Below are 14,079 nucleotides of genomic sequence, written 5' to 3'. Positions count from 1 at the left end.
CTCTCTGGTCAAAGCCCTGGAGAGACACTGCTAGTCTGCAAGGAGAATCCTGGAGAAAAGGGCCAGGAGGAGACCACTTGTGGCTCCCTGTCCTACCAAGCTAAGTGTGAGCTGGTGACCTGAGATCACCTCCCTCAGTCAGCTCAGTCAAGGGTCGTGTAAACAAACGCAGGGGTGAAAGATCATTTGAGCACAGATCATCTCTACGCTTACGTGAGCTGAAAGCAAGTCCTTCTGGGGTGCAAAATCAGGGCAAACCTCCAGCAATTTAAATTTCAAGAACTGCCGTTCTGGAAACTGGACGGTTCATCAGCTTGACGTAACAAAAGGGAATCAATTGGAAGGACTCCTAGGTTAGGGGGTGGGGGGGGGAGAATACGAGTTTTTGCCTCTTATCAATCAAAGCAGGAATCAGACTTTCCCTGAGGTGAAGCCACAGACAGGGAGTATGTGATTCACCTCTCTTCAACCACCAGATGCTGTTTCCTGCTGGACCACTGAACAAGACTCCTCTAACTCTTGATAGGGAAAGGGTTAAGCTACCCACCACGCCCGACACTCAACGACCAGCTTTGGAATTGCAGACCCCTAATCAACGTTTTCCGAGACATCGCCTCCACGCCACTAGGGGGAGCTAGCTGCGGCCGGGACCTACCTTGCCTTCGATGTGGGAGGAGGCCATCTTGCGCAGGTGCTCCTGCTGGGTGGGGTCTGTGGCGTACTGCGCCAGCTCGTAGAGGACGTTGGTGCGGGGCGGGTTCGTGATGTCCAAGTAGTAGGTCAGGGCTGTGCGGTAGGTCGTGGGGCAAGGGAACGGGTGCTTCTTGTTGGACTCCTCTGCAGGAAGGAGGCAGAGAGGGGAGAGTTGGGGAGCTGCGCTGCCACCAAGTACCGCTGCGGGGGTCTTTTTCGGAAAGTCCAGGCAGCTCCCCAACCCTTTGGTGGGCCTGCATGGGACATGGTTATCAAAGCAGTTTGATGCTGCCATTCGTGGTCACAATTTGGAAATGGGGCTTCCCCTATAGAGATGGCCCCAAGAACCACCCCAGGGGATGTCCTGTGAGCTGTTGCATCAGATATGGAAGTCCAGGTGACTGGGGCTCAGAATAATAATAATAATGATTTATTTATACCCGGCCCATCTGGCTGGGCTTCCCCAGCCACTCTGGGCGGCTTCCAACAAAATATTAAAATACACTAATGCATCAAACATTAAAAGCTTCCCTAAACAGGGCTGCCTTCAACAGTGGTCTCTCCCACCCTGCGATTTCCCCATTTTCTCTCTCCTGAGATTAAGGCAGACCCCCACTCTCACTGAGTTTTGGTGGCAGAAGCGAATCCCCTGTGAAAAAATCCCCTGTGAAAAAAAGGCTGCAGCTCTTGGGACTTTTTAGTTTAGAGAAAAGGCAAGTGAGAGGTGACAGAAGTTTTCCAGAGATTGAAAGAAGATAAAGTCCCTATCAGAGAAGAATAGCAGATTATGCTGAATTTGTAAAAAAGACTGGAAGAATCAGAAACCAGGAAGACCAAAATTTCAATAAGGAAACGGGAAAAATTATAACTTAGTAGGACTGGAATAACACTTGTAGTTTAATGGTGAATTTTGGACATAATGGAAATGTAAAAGATTTCTATAATAAAAAAAAATGCAGGACGAAAGTCCAGTAGATTCTTTGGAATCTTGTTTTTATGTTGCATATTGGATATGTGATTGTATAACTTTGATCTGAAAACCAAATAAACAATTTTTTAAAAATAGAAAAGAAAAAAGTTTATAAAATTACACGTGGCATGGAGAAAATGGATAGAGAAAAAAGGTTTCCTCCCCCTCATAGCACTAGAACTCATGGGCATCCCATTTAACTGAATGCTGGAAGTTTGGGGACTGACAGAAAAAAGTCCTCCTTCACTCGGTTAAACTATGGAACTCCCTCCCACAGGAGGCAGTGATGGCCACCAACTTGGATGGCTTTAAAATGTTATCAGGGGCTAATAGCCAAAATGGCTATGCGCTGCCTTTGCAGTCGGAGGCACAGATGCTTCTGAATATCAGTTGCAGGAAACCACAGGAGGGCAGGGTGCTCTTGGGCTTGTGGGTTTCCCAGAAGAGGCATCTGGGTGGCCACTGTGAGAACAGGATGCTGGACTAGATAGGCCATTGGCCTGATCCAGCACGGCTCTTCTCAAGTTCTTTTGAAGGGAACTCGTGCAAGCCCTTTCACGCTTGAAATCAGAGAGGCTCAACTGAAGAAAACTGACAGCAAATGAATGGGACAAGCAAGAAGAAATGAGCGCTACGAGAACCGACACCCTGAACGGCCTCAATCGGCCACTAGGCAAGGAGCCTGCCTGAGGGAAAGCCAAACTCCTCAAGGATTCTGGGCAAATGGAAAGAAACTGCAGATGACAGAGTTATTCAAGGCACTGCTGGGTCTCCACCACCACTTGTGAACTCAATGGGGTGAAAAAGCAGTAAATGCATGGGCGATCTCAGGTTCATAAAGAGCATGGGAAAAGGTTCTGGAAGGCAAGCTAGACTTCAAGCCAAGGAACCAGACTGGACAGCTGGGCGCCAAACAGCTTTAGATCCAGTACCTCACGGGAAGAGAAACTGGTTCTGCCAGAAAGCTCGTTCCAACTTGGATAGCTGTTTTGTTTTTCTTATTTTACAAAAAGCTTCTTTGCACCAACATGGAATTAGATTGTGCAAGCAGAAGCACGTGTTGTACAGCAAGTGCAACGCTGCGCGATGCCATAAAGAGCGTTCAGATTTGGAAATGCCTAAGTGAGTAGACAATTTTATCAGATTCTTGGAGAGTTACGCCTACTGTGCTGCAGAAGGCGGGTGGACCTCTTGTTTGGTACGCAAAGGACCACCAAGGAGGGGAGAAGATTAAGGGCACATCTTATAATCATAGAATTGTTGAATTGGAAGGGGTCCTGAGGGTTATCTAGTCCAACCCCCCGCAATGAAGGATTCTGGGAAATGCAGCGAGTTGAGGGTGCTGAGAGTTGCTGGCAGGCTCCCATTCCCCTCAGACAGTTACAATTCCGAGAGTAGTTACGCAATCAAACCCTCCTCACAAAGAACTATGGGAAATTTTAGCTCTGGGAGCTGAACAGGGGACTCCTAGAGACTCAGCACCCATAACAAACTCCAGCTCCCAGACTTCTCTGAAGGAAGCCAGGATTGCTTATAGTGGTACCAGAGTGCTTTGAATGTATTGTGTGAATGTGGCCATAGTGTGCTGTAAGGCATTAAATAATAATGAAGGAGGTTTGGGTAAGGGTTGCCATATTTCAGAAATATGGCAAAGTTGTTGAGGGTTTATTTTGTTTTGGCCAAAGTTGCTGAGCATTTTTTTTGCAAAAGCTCAAAAAAGAAGTAGTTTTTGAGCTATTTTTAAGGAAATTCACCAAAATCTAGACTTCCGGCAGGGCTTGCCATACGTCCCAGACACTTCAACGATTTCCGCCCAGACACTGCTCTCAGAGGAGGGTGCCTGTTTTATCTCCTAGTGAGCTGTTGACTTGAGATCACCTCCCTCCACTCAGCTAGGTCAAGGGTCTTGTAAACAAATGCAGGGGTGAAAGATCATTTGAGCGCAGATCACCTCTACGCTTACATGAGCTATTTACATTTTGAGAACTGCTGTTCTGGAGACTGGGCGGTTCATCAACTTGACAAAATGAATGGGAATAAATTGGAAGGACTGCTTTTCTGGGGCGGGGGAGAGAATACTCACCATCTAGATTGTTGAGGGAAATAACCATATCTAAATCTGCACCAAGGATTTCCCCAAGCTGGTTGACCAGCGAAGTGTCGTTGGCTGGGTACACAGCGACGTGGTCCCCAGATTCGTATCTGGCAAAGAGATGAAGAGAGAGGCCTTGTCTCACCTGGTCTGTCTTTCAGAGCAGAGTGCCCCACTCTGCACTCAAGAGCCCCATGACACACGCCATGAACAAGGAGACCCAGATGGCATCTCTAGGTAGGGCTGGGGGAGGCCAGAAACCCTGCCTGAAACCCTGGAGACCCACTGCCAGTCAGTGTAGACAATACTGTGTTAGATGGACCGTGGGTCTGTCTATATTCCACTTAAAACGCAATTGAAGAAATACAGTGGGATAAATGCATCTGATCAGGTCTCAGCATGTGATTGTATAAGAGAGTGATTATTGCACAAGGCTGGGATCTAGATTCTGTGTAGTGATCCGTGAAAGTAATTCCGATGGGATCCTCTTGGACGTCTCTAGGGTTGCCATATTTCAAAAGCTGTTTTCTTTTGTTTTGGGCAAAGTTGTTAAGCTTTCCGATATGGAGTGTGGAAGCACCTACACTTTGGCTGCAGGGGACTATGACTCTTATAACCTGCAGGTTAATTACTGCAATGCTATTTGAGGCCCAAACTTACAGCAACCCTTGGGCTGCCATACGCCAGGGTTTTCCCCGACATTTTAACCAATTTCTGAAAATTCCGCCCAGACGCTATTTTCAGCGCACAAATCCAGGAGATTCCAGAAGTATGGCAGCCCTATTCTGCATTCATGCACTTCGCTTCCTGGAAGTACAATTTCAAAAAACCTGAGCTGCCAACACCTCATTGTCTAAACAGCAGCATCAACTTAAGGAAGACGTAGCATTGCTCGCTGCGAAGTCCTGCACATTTATAGTTGGAACTGAAGTCCCATTGAGTTCAGCAGAGCTTACTTCCAAGGAAGAGAATACAGGAGGACAGCCGAAGGGAGAGTTTCCACCATGCTGCACTCATTTAGGCTAGAGACAGAGATCGGTAGCCCTCCAGATATCCTTGGACTCCCATCATCCCTGACCATCACACATCCTTGGCATTTCCCCCCCCAAAAAAAATATCCATTTTAATAGAGGCCTCCCTAGCTCCAATCTTCCTTTATGCAAAATCATAAGCTATGCGTGGGGAAAGGATTGAAAGACCAGAGAAAAACAGGCCCACTTTTACTTTAGAAGAATTTATGCAAGTTGGGGTGGGTGGGGAGCAGAGTATTTGTACCCTTCAGGGATCAGTTATGTCCTCAGAAAATGCAAGATGGTTAAAATGCCTAGAAGTACAAAGCAAAATGTTGCGCCGATTAAACAGCAGGCAGGCAAGAGGTTCACGAAAGGCAAGAGGAACTGTTCTTCTCCAGCCAATGTAAAACAAATGGAACTGCCATTTTTAGGGGCAGTCTATCTCTGAACATCACTTGCTGGCAGGGAGGACAGGAGAGAGACTATTATCATGTTCTGCAGACGGGATCCCTGGAAGAGACATCTGTCTACTGTGAGAATCAAGGGACAACACCAGACAGGTTCTGTTTTCTCCTGCTCCAGGAGAGCTCTTCAGATTTCAAGTCATGCAACAAACTCAAGGAAGATGGGGTATGCAGGTGAATCAAATTCATTCTTAGACATTTTACCTGATTTTGGAGCCTGTGATATCCAGTTCCAGGTGCATGAGGTACCTGTCCCCACCTTGGTTCAGCTTCCGGTTCACAGAAACAGGCGCCAAGAAGGGGTTCTTGGCATCGAACGGCCTGGAATGAACCAAGAAGACCCATTAGACTTATTGCCCCACGTACCTGAAGTCATGGATTGCACTGCAGTGGGGACACGGGGTTTGACACTTCCAAGGATTGCCCCCAAATGAATGTGTTCTCCCACCCCAGTAATAGTAACACCTTCACCTCAAGTTGAACTTATCATTACTGGGAAGGATATCGAAATGAAGGTATTGCCAAAAATCTTATTTTTATTCTTTTAGGCATTCTAGGTGCTAAAAGACCAGAAACGACTATTTATGTATGTGGCCACTGCTGCTCGGATGTTAATGGCCCAGAGATGGAAAGAAGACAAAGCCCCTGCCAGAGAAGAATGGCAGATTAAGTTGGTGGATTAGGCCAAAATGGCAAAAATGACCAAAGGAATCAGAAGCCAGAAAGACCAAAATTTTAATAAGGAATGGGGGGAAATACATAATTTGCCTGAAAAACCATTGCAAACAACTAAAAACATTAGGATTGGAATAGCACTTGTATTTTAATGTTGAATTTTGGGTATAATCAAGATGCGAAAGATTTGGATTAATATAAGAGATGCAGGAGGAAAAGGTCAATACCCACAAAGGGGAGGAGGGAAGTTCAGGAGATTCTTTGGTACCTTGTTTTTATGCTGGTTGTTGGATAATTGTAAAATTTTAAAAGCTGAAAAACTAAATAATAGTAGTAGTGGTAGTAGTAGTAGTAGTAGTAGAGAAGGTGTTACTATTAGTATAAAAAGCCCTTAACAATTTGGGACCAGTTTACCTCTGAGATTGTCTTACCCGATATACACACATTAGACTTCTTTGATCTATGGATCCCTGTTCAGGGAAATTTTTAATATGTGACATTTTAGTGTATTTTTCATCTTTGTTGGAAGCCGCCCAGAGTGGCTGGGGGAGCCCAGCCAGTTGGGCGGGGTACAAATAATAAATTATTATTATTATATTATTATAATATATGGCAGTGCTGTTAGCAGTGCCATATAATACCCGTTCCTCATGTGTAAGAGATTGTGGAAGCACCTAAATTTTGGCTGCAGTGGACTATGGCTCTGGTAACCTGCAGGTCAATTACTGCAATGCTGTTTGAGGCCCAAACTTACAGCGACCCTTGCGGGGGGGCAGTCCTGATACCAACCCTGCTGCTCCCACAAATGTAGCACTTACGGTTTTTGGTTCTCGTAGCTCTTGAGGCGGCCCATTTCACCCGTGTAAACCTTGTCGGGGCTGATGTCCGTGTGGACCACCAGCTCGTACTGCCGTATGCTGGAGAAGGAGAAGAAGGAGAAGTCAGAGGCAAGGACAAAACGGCCAGCTTCTCAGCTCTCCAGAGGACAACAGAGGAGAGCCAAGCAGATGGTATTGCCCAGTTCTTAGACTTGGGACTGTTCCGGAAACATCGACAGGGGCCTGTGTGCGTGACCTGTGGTGTGACAGGGCCTTTTGAGGGGTGGTCCCCTGGGCAAAATTCAAGACAAGGGTCCTAGAGTATAAAACCCTACACGGCTTGGGAGCCTAGTAGCTAAAAGAGTGCCTTCTGCGATACCAGCCAAATTCAACCCTGCGATCAGCAGGTGAGGCCTTGTTGGTGCTGCTGCCACTGGGGGCTGCCTAGATGGTGCTGACTCATGACAGGGCCTTTTTAGTGGTGGTTCCCCAATTTTGGAAGGCCTTCCCTAGTGAGGTGAACCTGCAGCAGGCATTTGAAATGCAATTCCTGGGGACTCCGGCGGACTACTGTTCCGAGCAACCCCATGAAATCATGTGTTTAACTTTTTAAACTGCTATTTAAAAAACTGAACTGTGTTTTAGGTGTTTGTTGTTTTAAATGTGTCTAGTGTGCTCTAATCTGCTTTAAAATGTTGTTTTGCTTTTGTTTTAAACAGTACGCTGTTTGCTGCCTTGAGGAGGAAGGGTGGGATATATTTTCAAGAAATAAAATTAATCATCATTAGACAGGACCAGGTTCAAAAGAGTTTACTCTTCCCATGTGGCAGTCTTGAGACAGAGACAATGGGTTGCATCAGACATAAAAGGTAAAGGGACCCCTGACCAATAGGTCCAGTCGTGGCCGACTCTGGGGTTGCGGCGCTCATCTCGCTTTACTGGCCGAGGGACCCGGTGTACAGCTTCCGGGTCATGTGGCCAGCAAACCAGAGCAGCGCACGAAAACGCCATTTACCTTCCCGCCAGAGCGGTACCTATTTATCTACTCACACTTTGACGTGCTTTTGGACTGCTAGGTTGGCAGGAGCAGGGACTGAGCAACGGAAGCTCACCCCGTCGCGGGGATTCAAACCGCCAACCTTCTGATTGGCAAGTCCTAGGCTCTGTGGTTTAACCCACAGCACCACCCGCGTCCCTTGCATCAGACATACTCAAAAGTAAAACCTTTGAAAACAATGGGCAAGGTCCATTAACTTCATTCAGAGTGAAAGGTAGATGCATACACTCCAGAGGGGCCCAGCTGTGGCCACACGGCAAGCTAACAGCAGAGCCCCATCTCCCACACTCAAACTGATGCTCCATCTGCAGCAGTTCTCAATCCCGCTACCGCCACCATCTCTTGGGACTGACCTTGTTTCGTCTCCTGTGGCTTCCACACCAAAATGTTCACAGACTGCCGGCCAGAACTGCTCACGCCATGTGATAAAATCTTCTTCCAGGCTGTCGAGAGAAGCGATGGCAGGGAAGGGGGTGGGAAACAAAGTTGTCATTTAGAACAAAACAGCAGCAAGCTGAATGCCAGTGCACCCCCCTGAAGGAGGGGAGAGATGCCAGACCATCCTGGGAGGGCACTGGACCAACCCACCAATAATAATAATAATAATAATAATAATAATAATAATAATAATAATAATATTTCTACCCCGCCCATCTGGCTGGATTTCCCCAGCCACTCTGGGCAGCATACAGCACATAAAAGATGGCAAAAAATTAGACATTAAAAACTTCCCTTAACAGGGTTGCCTTCAGATGTCCTCTAAAAGTCAGACAGTTGTTTGTTTGTTTCATCATCATGATCATCATCATCATCATCATTATTACTATTATTATTATATGCCTAGCGTCTCAAGCCTTGTTTCAGGGTCATGGATTAAAAGCTTCTTGCATGCACAGGTTAGGGAGAAGGTTCATTCTCACCCACCAACCACCCCCGACTTCTTTTGCTTCTCTCACGCTCAGCCCTCTTTACAATCACGTAAATGCCTCTTTAAAGTCAGAGAGCCGCTTTTCTCAAAGCAGAACCTGCCACTCAAACTCTTCCGGCTGGTTTAAAGCCATTTGCTCTTAGCCACTTTCACAAATGCTCAACTTTGCAGTGGCTGCTGCATTTCTAGTCTTCTCAGCAGTTCCAGCAGAATTTTTTTTAAGCATTCAGAATAGCATTTGTTAAAGGGTGAGAAGAGAAGGACAAGTTTGGCACTTGAAGTCCTAAAATCACAGAATCGTAGAGTTGAAAGGGTCCCAAAGAAGTCATCTGGTCCAACCCCCTGCAATGAAGGACTATGCAGCTGTCCCATACGGGGATTCGAACCTGCAACCCACGCCAACTGAGCTATCCAGGCTGACCAAGGCTCACTTACTTCCCGTCGTCGTCTCCCAGCCCAAGTTCAAAGATCCGCTGGGCTCCAAGCTCTTCCAGCCTCTTGTCCACGTACTTCCCCATGGCGTTGAAATGCTCATAGGTCTTGTTCCCCAAGCCAAACACCTAAGAAGGCAACAACAACAACCGGAATCAGGTATCTGAAGAAGTGTGCATGCACACGAAAGCTCATACCAAGAACTAACTTAGTTGGTCTTTAAGGTGCTACTGGCTTTGTTTAGCAAAGAAAAACAACACCGCGAGAGGCGTTTTCTAAAAGTTGTGTGCAGGGTGGAGAAAGGAACTAGAGCCACAAGTCTACAGGCAATCAGTCTGGACCCACACGTAGATCCATGAGGATACCCTGGGGGAGGTTGCCTCAAAGTCGTTGCCACCATGTTGAGCTCCAGCAACACTTCCCCGTAGGTCTTGCCCCAATGAGGCAGTTGGAAGGATTGATGGTCCCCTGTCTCCCCACAACTGCCTATGCCCCCTTCTCTCCTGGGTTTTTGGCAAGCGATCGGAGACTGCGCCTGTACACAACCAATCTCTCCTCTGCTCTATTCATTTCTCTGTGTGTTCAGGGAGACCAGGTAGGAGGTGAGCGGGTCATTGCAGGAGGGGGAGATGCCCTGGATTCTGCGGCAGCCTGCCTCATCTCTGCCTCCTGGTCCCCCTCCTCTCCTGCCTCTGAGTCTGAACTGCTCTCTGCCACATCCTCTTCTTGCTCACTAAACCCTGTTGCCTCTTCTGCTTCCGACCCCTCCTCCTTCTCCCTCTGACCACTCATCATCATCCCGCCACCAATCCCCAGGCTCTGACCCTTCTTCCCCTGGGGATTCCCTGGGGGTCCCCCAGCTGCTGCCTCCCCCCACTCTTCTGAATCTAAGCCAGTCCATGACATCCACATTCTTCTGATGAGATGCTCATTTCATCAGATTCCATGAGAGCCACAATATGGCAAGAGCAGGGGGCGGGGAGCCTCTGCAGGTTTAAGGGGCTGGGTATGTTTCAAGGCTAAAATCACTGAGGTCATTTGCCACTCAGAATTCAGATTCACTGGGAGAAGCTGTTGAATGGTTTATTTAAATATCAAGGTTCATTATTGTTTCACAAGATGTGCATCTCTTTAAAGGCCAGAGTAAATATCATGACCTAGTTTTACAGCTGTGAAGCAGTATAGCAGGTGCTGTTAAGTGGTGTTAATTAAGCTGTGTTAGCAACTGGGCATAGTATATAAAGAGCAGCATATTCCTCTCTCAGTACCCTGGTGAATGGGTCATACTTATAGATTTAATGTAAGAAGAGTTTTTGTTTTTGTAATTAAAGCCAAGCAAAAGATATTTCTGCATTTCTTCATTGTTTCCTGAACGTGTGGTCTCCCCAGCATACTTTCTGCAGCGCAATAAATCTGCTAAATAGGAACTGACCTGATGAAAGATTTCAAAAAGACTGGAGCAAATTTATATATTATTTGAAAGAAAATTGTAAACACATGAAAACGTTTGGTACTGTGGAAAGGAGCAGCTAATTTACAAATGAGAGGGTGATTTTAAAAAGATCATATAAGGTAAAGAAGTAATTATAGAAATGCGATAAATATGTTAAAGTTATAGGAAAGTCGGAAAGAGGGAGGGAAGGAGGTCGATGTTCTTCTGAGTAATAATGTAAGCTTTGGATATGTACAATGAAATGAAATATGGAAAACTCAATAAAAATCATGATTAAAAAAATAATAATCTGCTAAATACGCAACAGATGCAACTAGATTTTGAGGCAAAGAGCCTGAAATAGCTCCAATGCAGCTTCTTTTACACAAACACACATACCACATAGATATGTCAAACCTGGGCCCCGGAAAAAGAATGGCAGAGATAAAAATGCTCACTGCAAATTTGAGGCCGGAGAGGTCAGCATCTGTTTCCTGCAGCCAATCGTAGAAATCCTGGGCGTTGTCTGTGGGATCCCCTTCTCCGTAAGTGGCCATACAGAAGACCGCTAGCGACTTATCGATCTCAGAGAGGCGGCTCAAGTCGGCCTGGGAATGAGAGTGGGGCAGCACGTAAGGAGACAGCTCCTGAGAATGTCAAGAGTTCCCCAAAAGTATCCCAAACACCCCCAGGCATGTGATTTTAGGCAACTATCTTCCTTTGGTTGGGAACGTTCTTTGGGACGAGCCAAGTATTTGTGTGCAAGACAGATGTTGAAAGCACATTATGTCACCCACTCACCCCACGTCTCCAATGTGAAGGGGAGGACCATGCTTAGGTTGCAAGAAGGCAAAGTTACACAAAGCAATTACTGAAGCAATTCAGGGAAGGCCTTGCTTGTGGGAACAGCAGAGCAGGGCTTGTCCCTCATCACGTCAAGGACCCAAAAGGGCTGGATTTTGCAGAGAACATACCAGGTCGTACTCCTCTGGGTCTGCAGACATGCCCCGCATCCCATAACGATGGGCGTCTTTAGCAAGGCGGTTGGCAAATTCTTCACCAGTTCCCGTCTGAGATCCATAGAACACCACTATGTTTCTGCCCTGAGAAGGAAAGACAACTCAAGTCGGTTCAAAAACTCTGGGACTGCTCATCACCAAAGGCTTGGTCCAAACCTCCGCCTTAAGTGTTTCTGAATCTGTCTATGCAAACTTGCTCTGCTCCACTCTGGGGACACCCTCCCTGAACGGCACCCATTTCAGACAGCAGGAAGGTACAGGGGAGAGTTTTGTGGGGGTTTGACGCAAATCGACTCAAATTTGCACTTCCTGACCCAGTACACAGATTGGACCACAGTTCCACATGCTCCTCTGAGTTTTGCAAGCTGGTCCTCAATTCAAGAAATGCATATTTTCAGAGTTTATGGGTGGGGGGGATGAGTGCAAAAATATTAGTATTTTAGGGAGAAATGCATGCAGTATAAATTCTGGTGGGTCTTTTTTATTAAACAACATTTATATACCACTTGATTGGCAGAGAGGTGCCATAGCTCAGAGGCAGAGTATCAGCTTTGCATGCAGAAGATCCTGGGTTCAATCCCTCCAGGTAGGGATGGGAAATATTCCCTGCTTGAAACCCTGGTGTTGTTGCCAGCCAGTGCAGGCCATACTGACCTAGACAGGCCAATGATCTGACTCTGTATAAGGCAGCTATCTTCCCATTCCAGCCCTTTCCTAAGAACCACAAGGACCAGAATCATCCTTAGGAACAGCTGGGAAAATACTTCAGTCTGAAATCCTGGAGAGCCGCTGCTGCCACCCCGTGTAGGCAATACTGAGCTAGACAGATCAATGGTCTGACTTGGGACAAAGCTACTTCCTGCATTCCTAACCAGTATCACCATTCAGCTGGCTCAGTCACTCCATAGCAGAGGATCAAGGCTTGTGGACAATGCCTTAGGCAGCTTGCATTTCTAGCCTACTAGCTGAAAAGTATGAACATAATAAAAGCCAAACATACCGTCTTTTTCATTTTCTCAATGAAGCTGCCCTCATTTGTTGTCTTCTCTCTGGAGGAAAAAGAGATAGAGTTATATTTTATATATATATGCACACACATATATTTATGATTTTCAGTTATATACATTTCAATAGTTTCACAGTCATTTTAACATTTCAAAACTCAACTTCCTCCTCTTTCTGCGGTTCCTTAAATTCATTTTTATCATTTCCTGCATATTCTAAATCAACATTCTTTTATTCATCTACTTATATGCTCTTACAAAACTGCAGGTTATTACAAAAATCCTGCCAATGTCCATATCTGTTTACCATTTTTTTTTGTAAATATTCAATAAAAGTCCTGCTCACACGAAAAGCTATGCTTGGGATGACTCCTTTATGAGGAGAAGTTGCAGCATTTGGGTGTAAGAGGTGACATGACAGACGTCTGTAAAATGATGCACAATCGGGAGAAAGGGGATAGGAAAAGATTTGTCTCCCTCTCTCATAACACTAGAACTCTTTGGCCATTCAATGAAGCTGAACGTGGAAGATTCAGGACGGATAACAGAAAGTCCTTCTTTGCACACGGAAGTGTTAATCTATGGAACTCGCTTCCACAGGAAGGTATCAGCTTGGATGGCTTTAAAAGAGGATTGGACCAACTCACAGAGCAGGAGGCGGCTATCAGTGGCTACTAGCCATGCTGGTTCTGCTCTGCCTTCACAGTCGGAGGAAGCAATAACAATAATAATAATTTAGTATCTTTACCCTGCCCATCTGGCTGGGTTTCCCCAGCCACTCTGGGCGGCTCCCAATCGAATATTAAAAACACAATACAGCATTAAACATTAAAAACTTCCCTAAACAGGGCGGCCTTCAGGTGTCTTTTAAAAGTAGGATAGTTGCTGATTTCCTTGACATTTGATGGGAGGGCGTTCCACTGGGCAGGCACCACCACCAAGAAGGCCCTCTGCCTGGTTCCCTGTAACCTCACTTCTTGCAGTGAGGGAACCCCCAGAAGGCCCTCGGCGCTGGACCTCAGTGTCTTGGCTGAACGATGGGGGTGGAGATGCTCCTTCAGGTATACAGGACCGAGGCAATGCTTCTGAATACAAGTTGCTGGAAGCCACAGGAGGGGAGAGGGCTCTTCTGCTCAAATCCTGCTTGCGGGTTTCCCCAATTGCATCTGGTTGGCCACTGTCAGAACAGGATGCCACTGGCCCGATTCGGCAGCCTGTTCTTGTGTCCCCTGTTGCTCCAGAGGGCAGGAACAGGACCCACTGGGGACCCATTGCAAGGGAGCAGGTTTTGGGTGAGCGTTCGGAAACACTTTGCAAGGGCGAAAGGCTTTTTGACAGTGGAACAGGCTGCTTTTCCTTTGCTGGAGAGACCGGGCTGCTACCTGCATTGCTTTTGGGGGTCCCACCAAACTCTGCAATTCTATGATTCTAGCGGGGGCTGTGTTGCAACCAGCACCGCAGATCTTGCACCCTAGGCAGGGG

General features: G+C 46.6%; 1 protein-coding gene across 4 annotated transcripts in view; it reads right to left on the bottom strand.

The window, feature by feature from the left end:
• The window catches only part of POR (cytochrome p450 oxidoreductase), a 50,040-nt gene that overhangs the window by 7,381 nt on the left and 28,580 nt on the right, over positions 1-14,079 (bottom strand). For all 4 annotated transcript variants that reach the window (XM_081890360.1, XM_081890358.1, XM_081890359.1 and 1 more), the window contains 9 exons: positions 12,594-12,642; positions 11,549-11,677; positions 11,033-11,182; positions 9,146-9,270; positions 8,136-8,225; positions 6,726-6,824; positions 5,437-5,553; positions 3,747-3,865; positions 656-837 (listed from right to left, as the gene is read on the bottom strand). In XM_081890360.1, the coding sequence (XP_081746486.1) occupies positions 656-837; positions 3,747-3,865; positions 5,437-5,553; positions 6,726-6,824; positions 8,136-8,225; positions 9,146-9,270; positions 11,033-11,182; positions 11,549-11,677; positions 12,594-12,642 (1,060 nt within the window). The remainder of the gene's footprint in view (positions 1-655; positions 838-3,746; positions 3,866-5,436; positions 5,554-6,725; positions 6,825-8,135; positions 8,226-9,145; positions 9,271-11,032; positions 11,183-11,548; positions 11,678-12,593; positions 12,643-14,079) is intronic.

Source organism: Podarcis melisellensis (assembly GCF_964234715.1).
Source record: "Podarcis melisellensis genome assembly, chromosome: 15".
NCBI lineage: Eukaryota > Metazoa > Chordata > Lepidosauria > Squamata > Lacertidae > Podarcis > Podarcis melisellensis.
The sequence above is the reverse complement of the archived record's forward strand: the minus strand, read 5'-3'. Positions and strand labels throughout refer to the sequence as shown.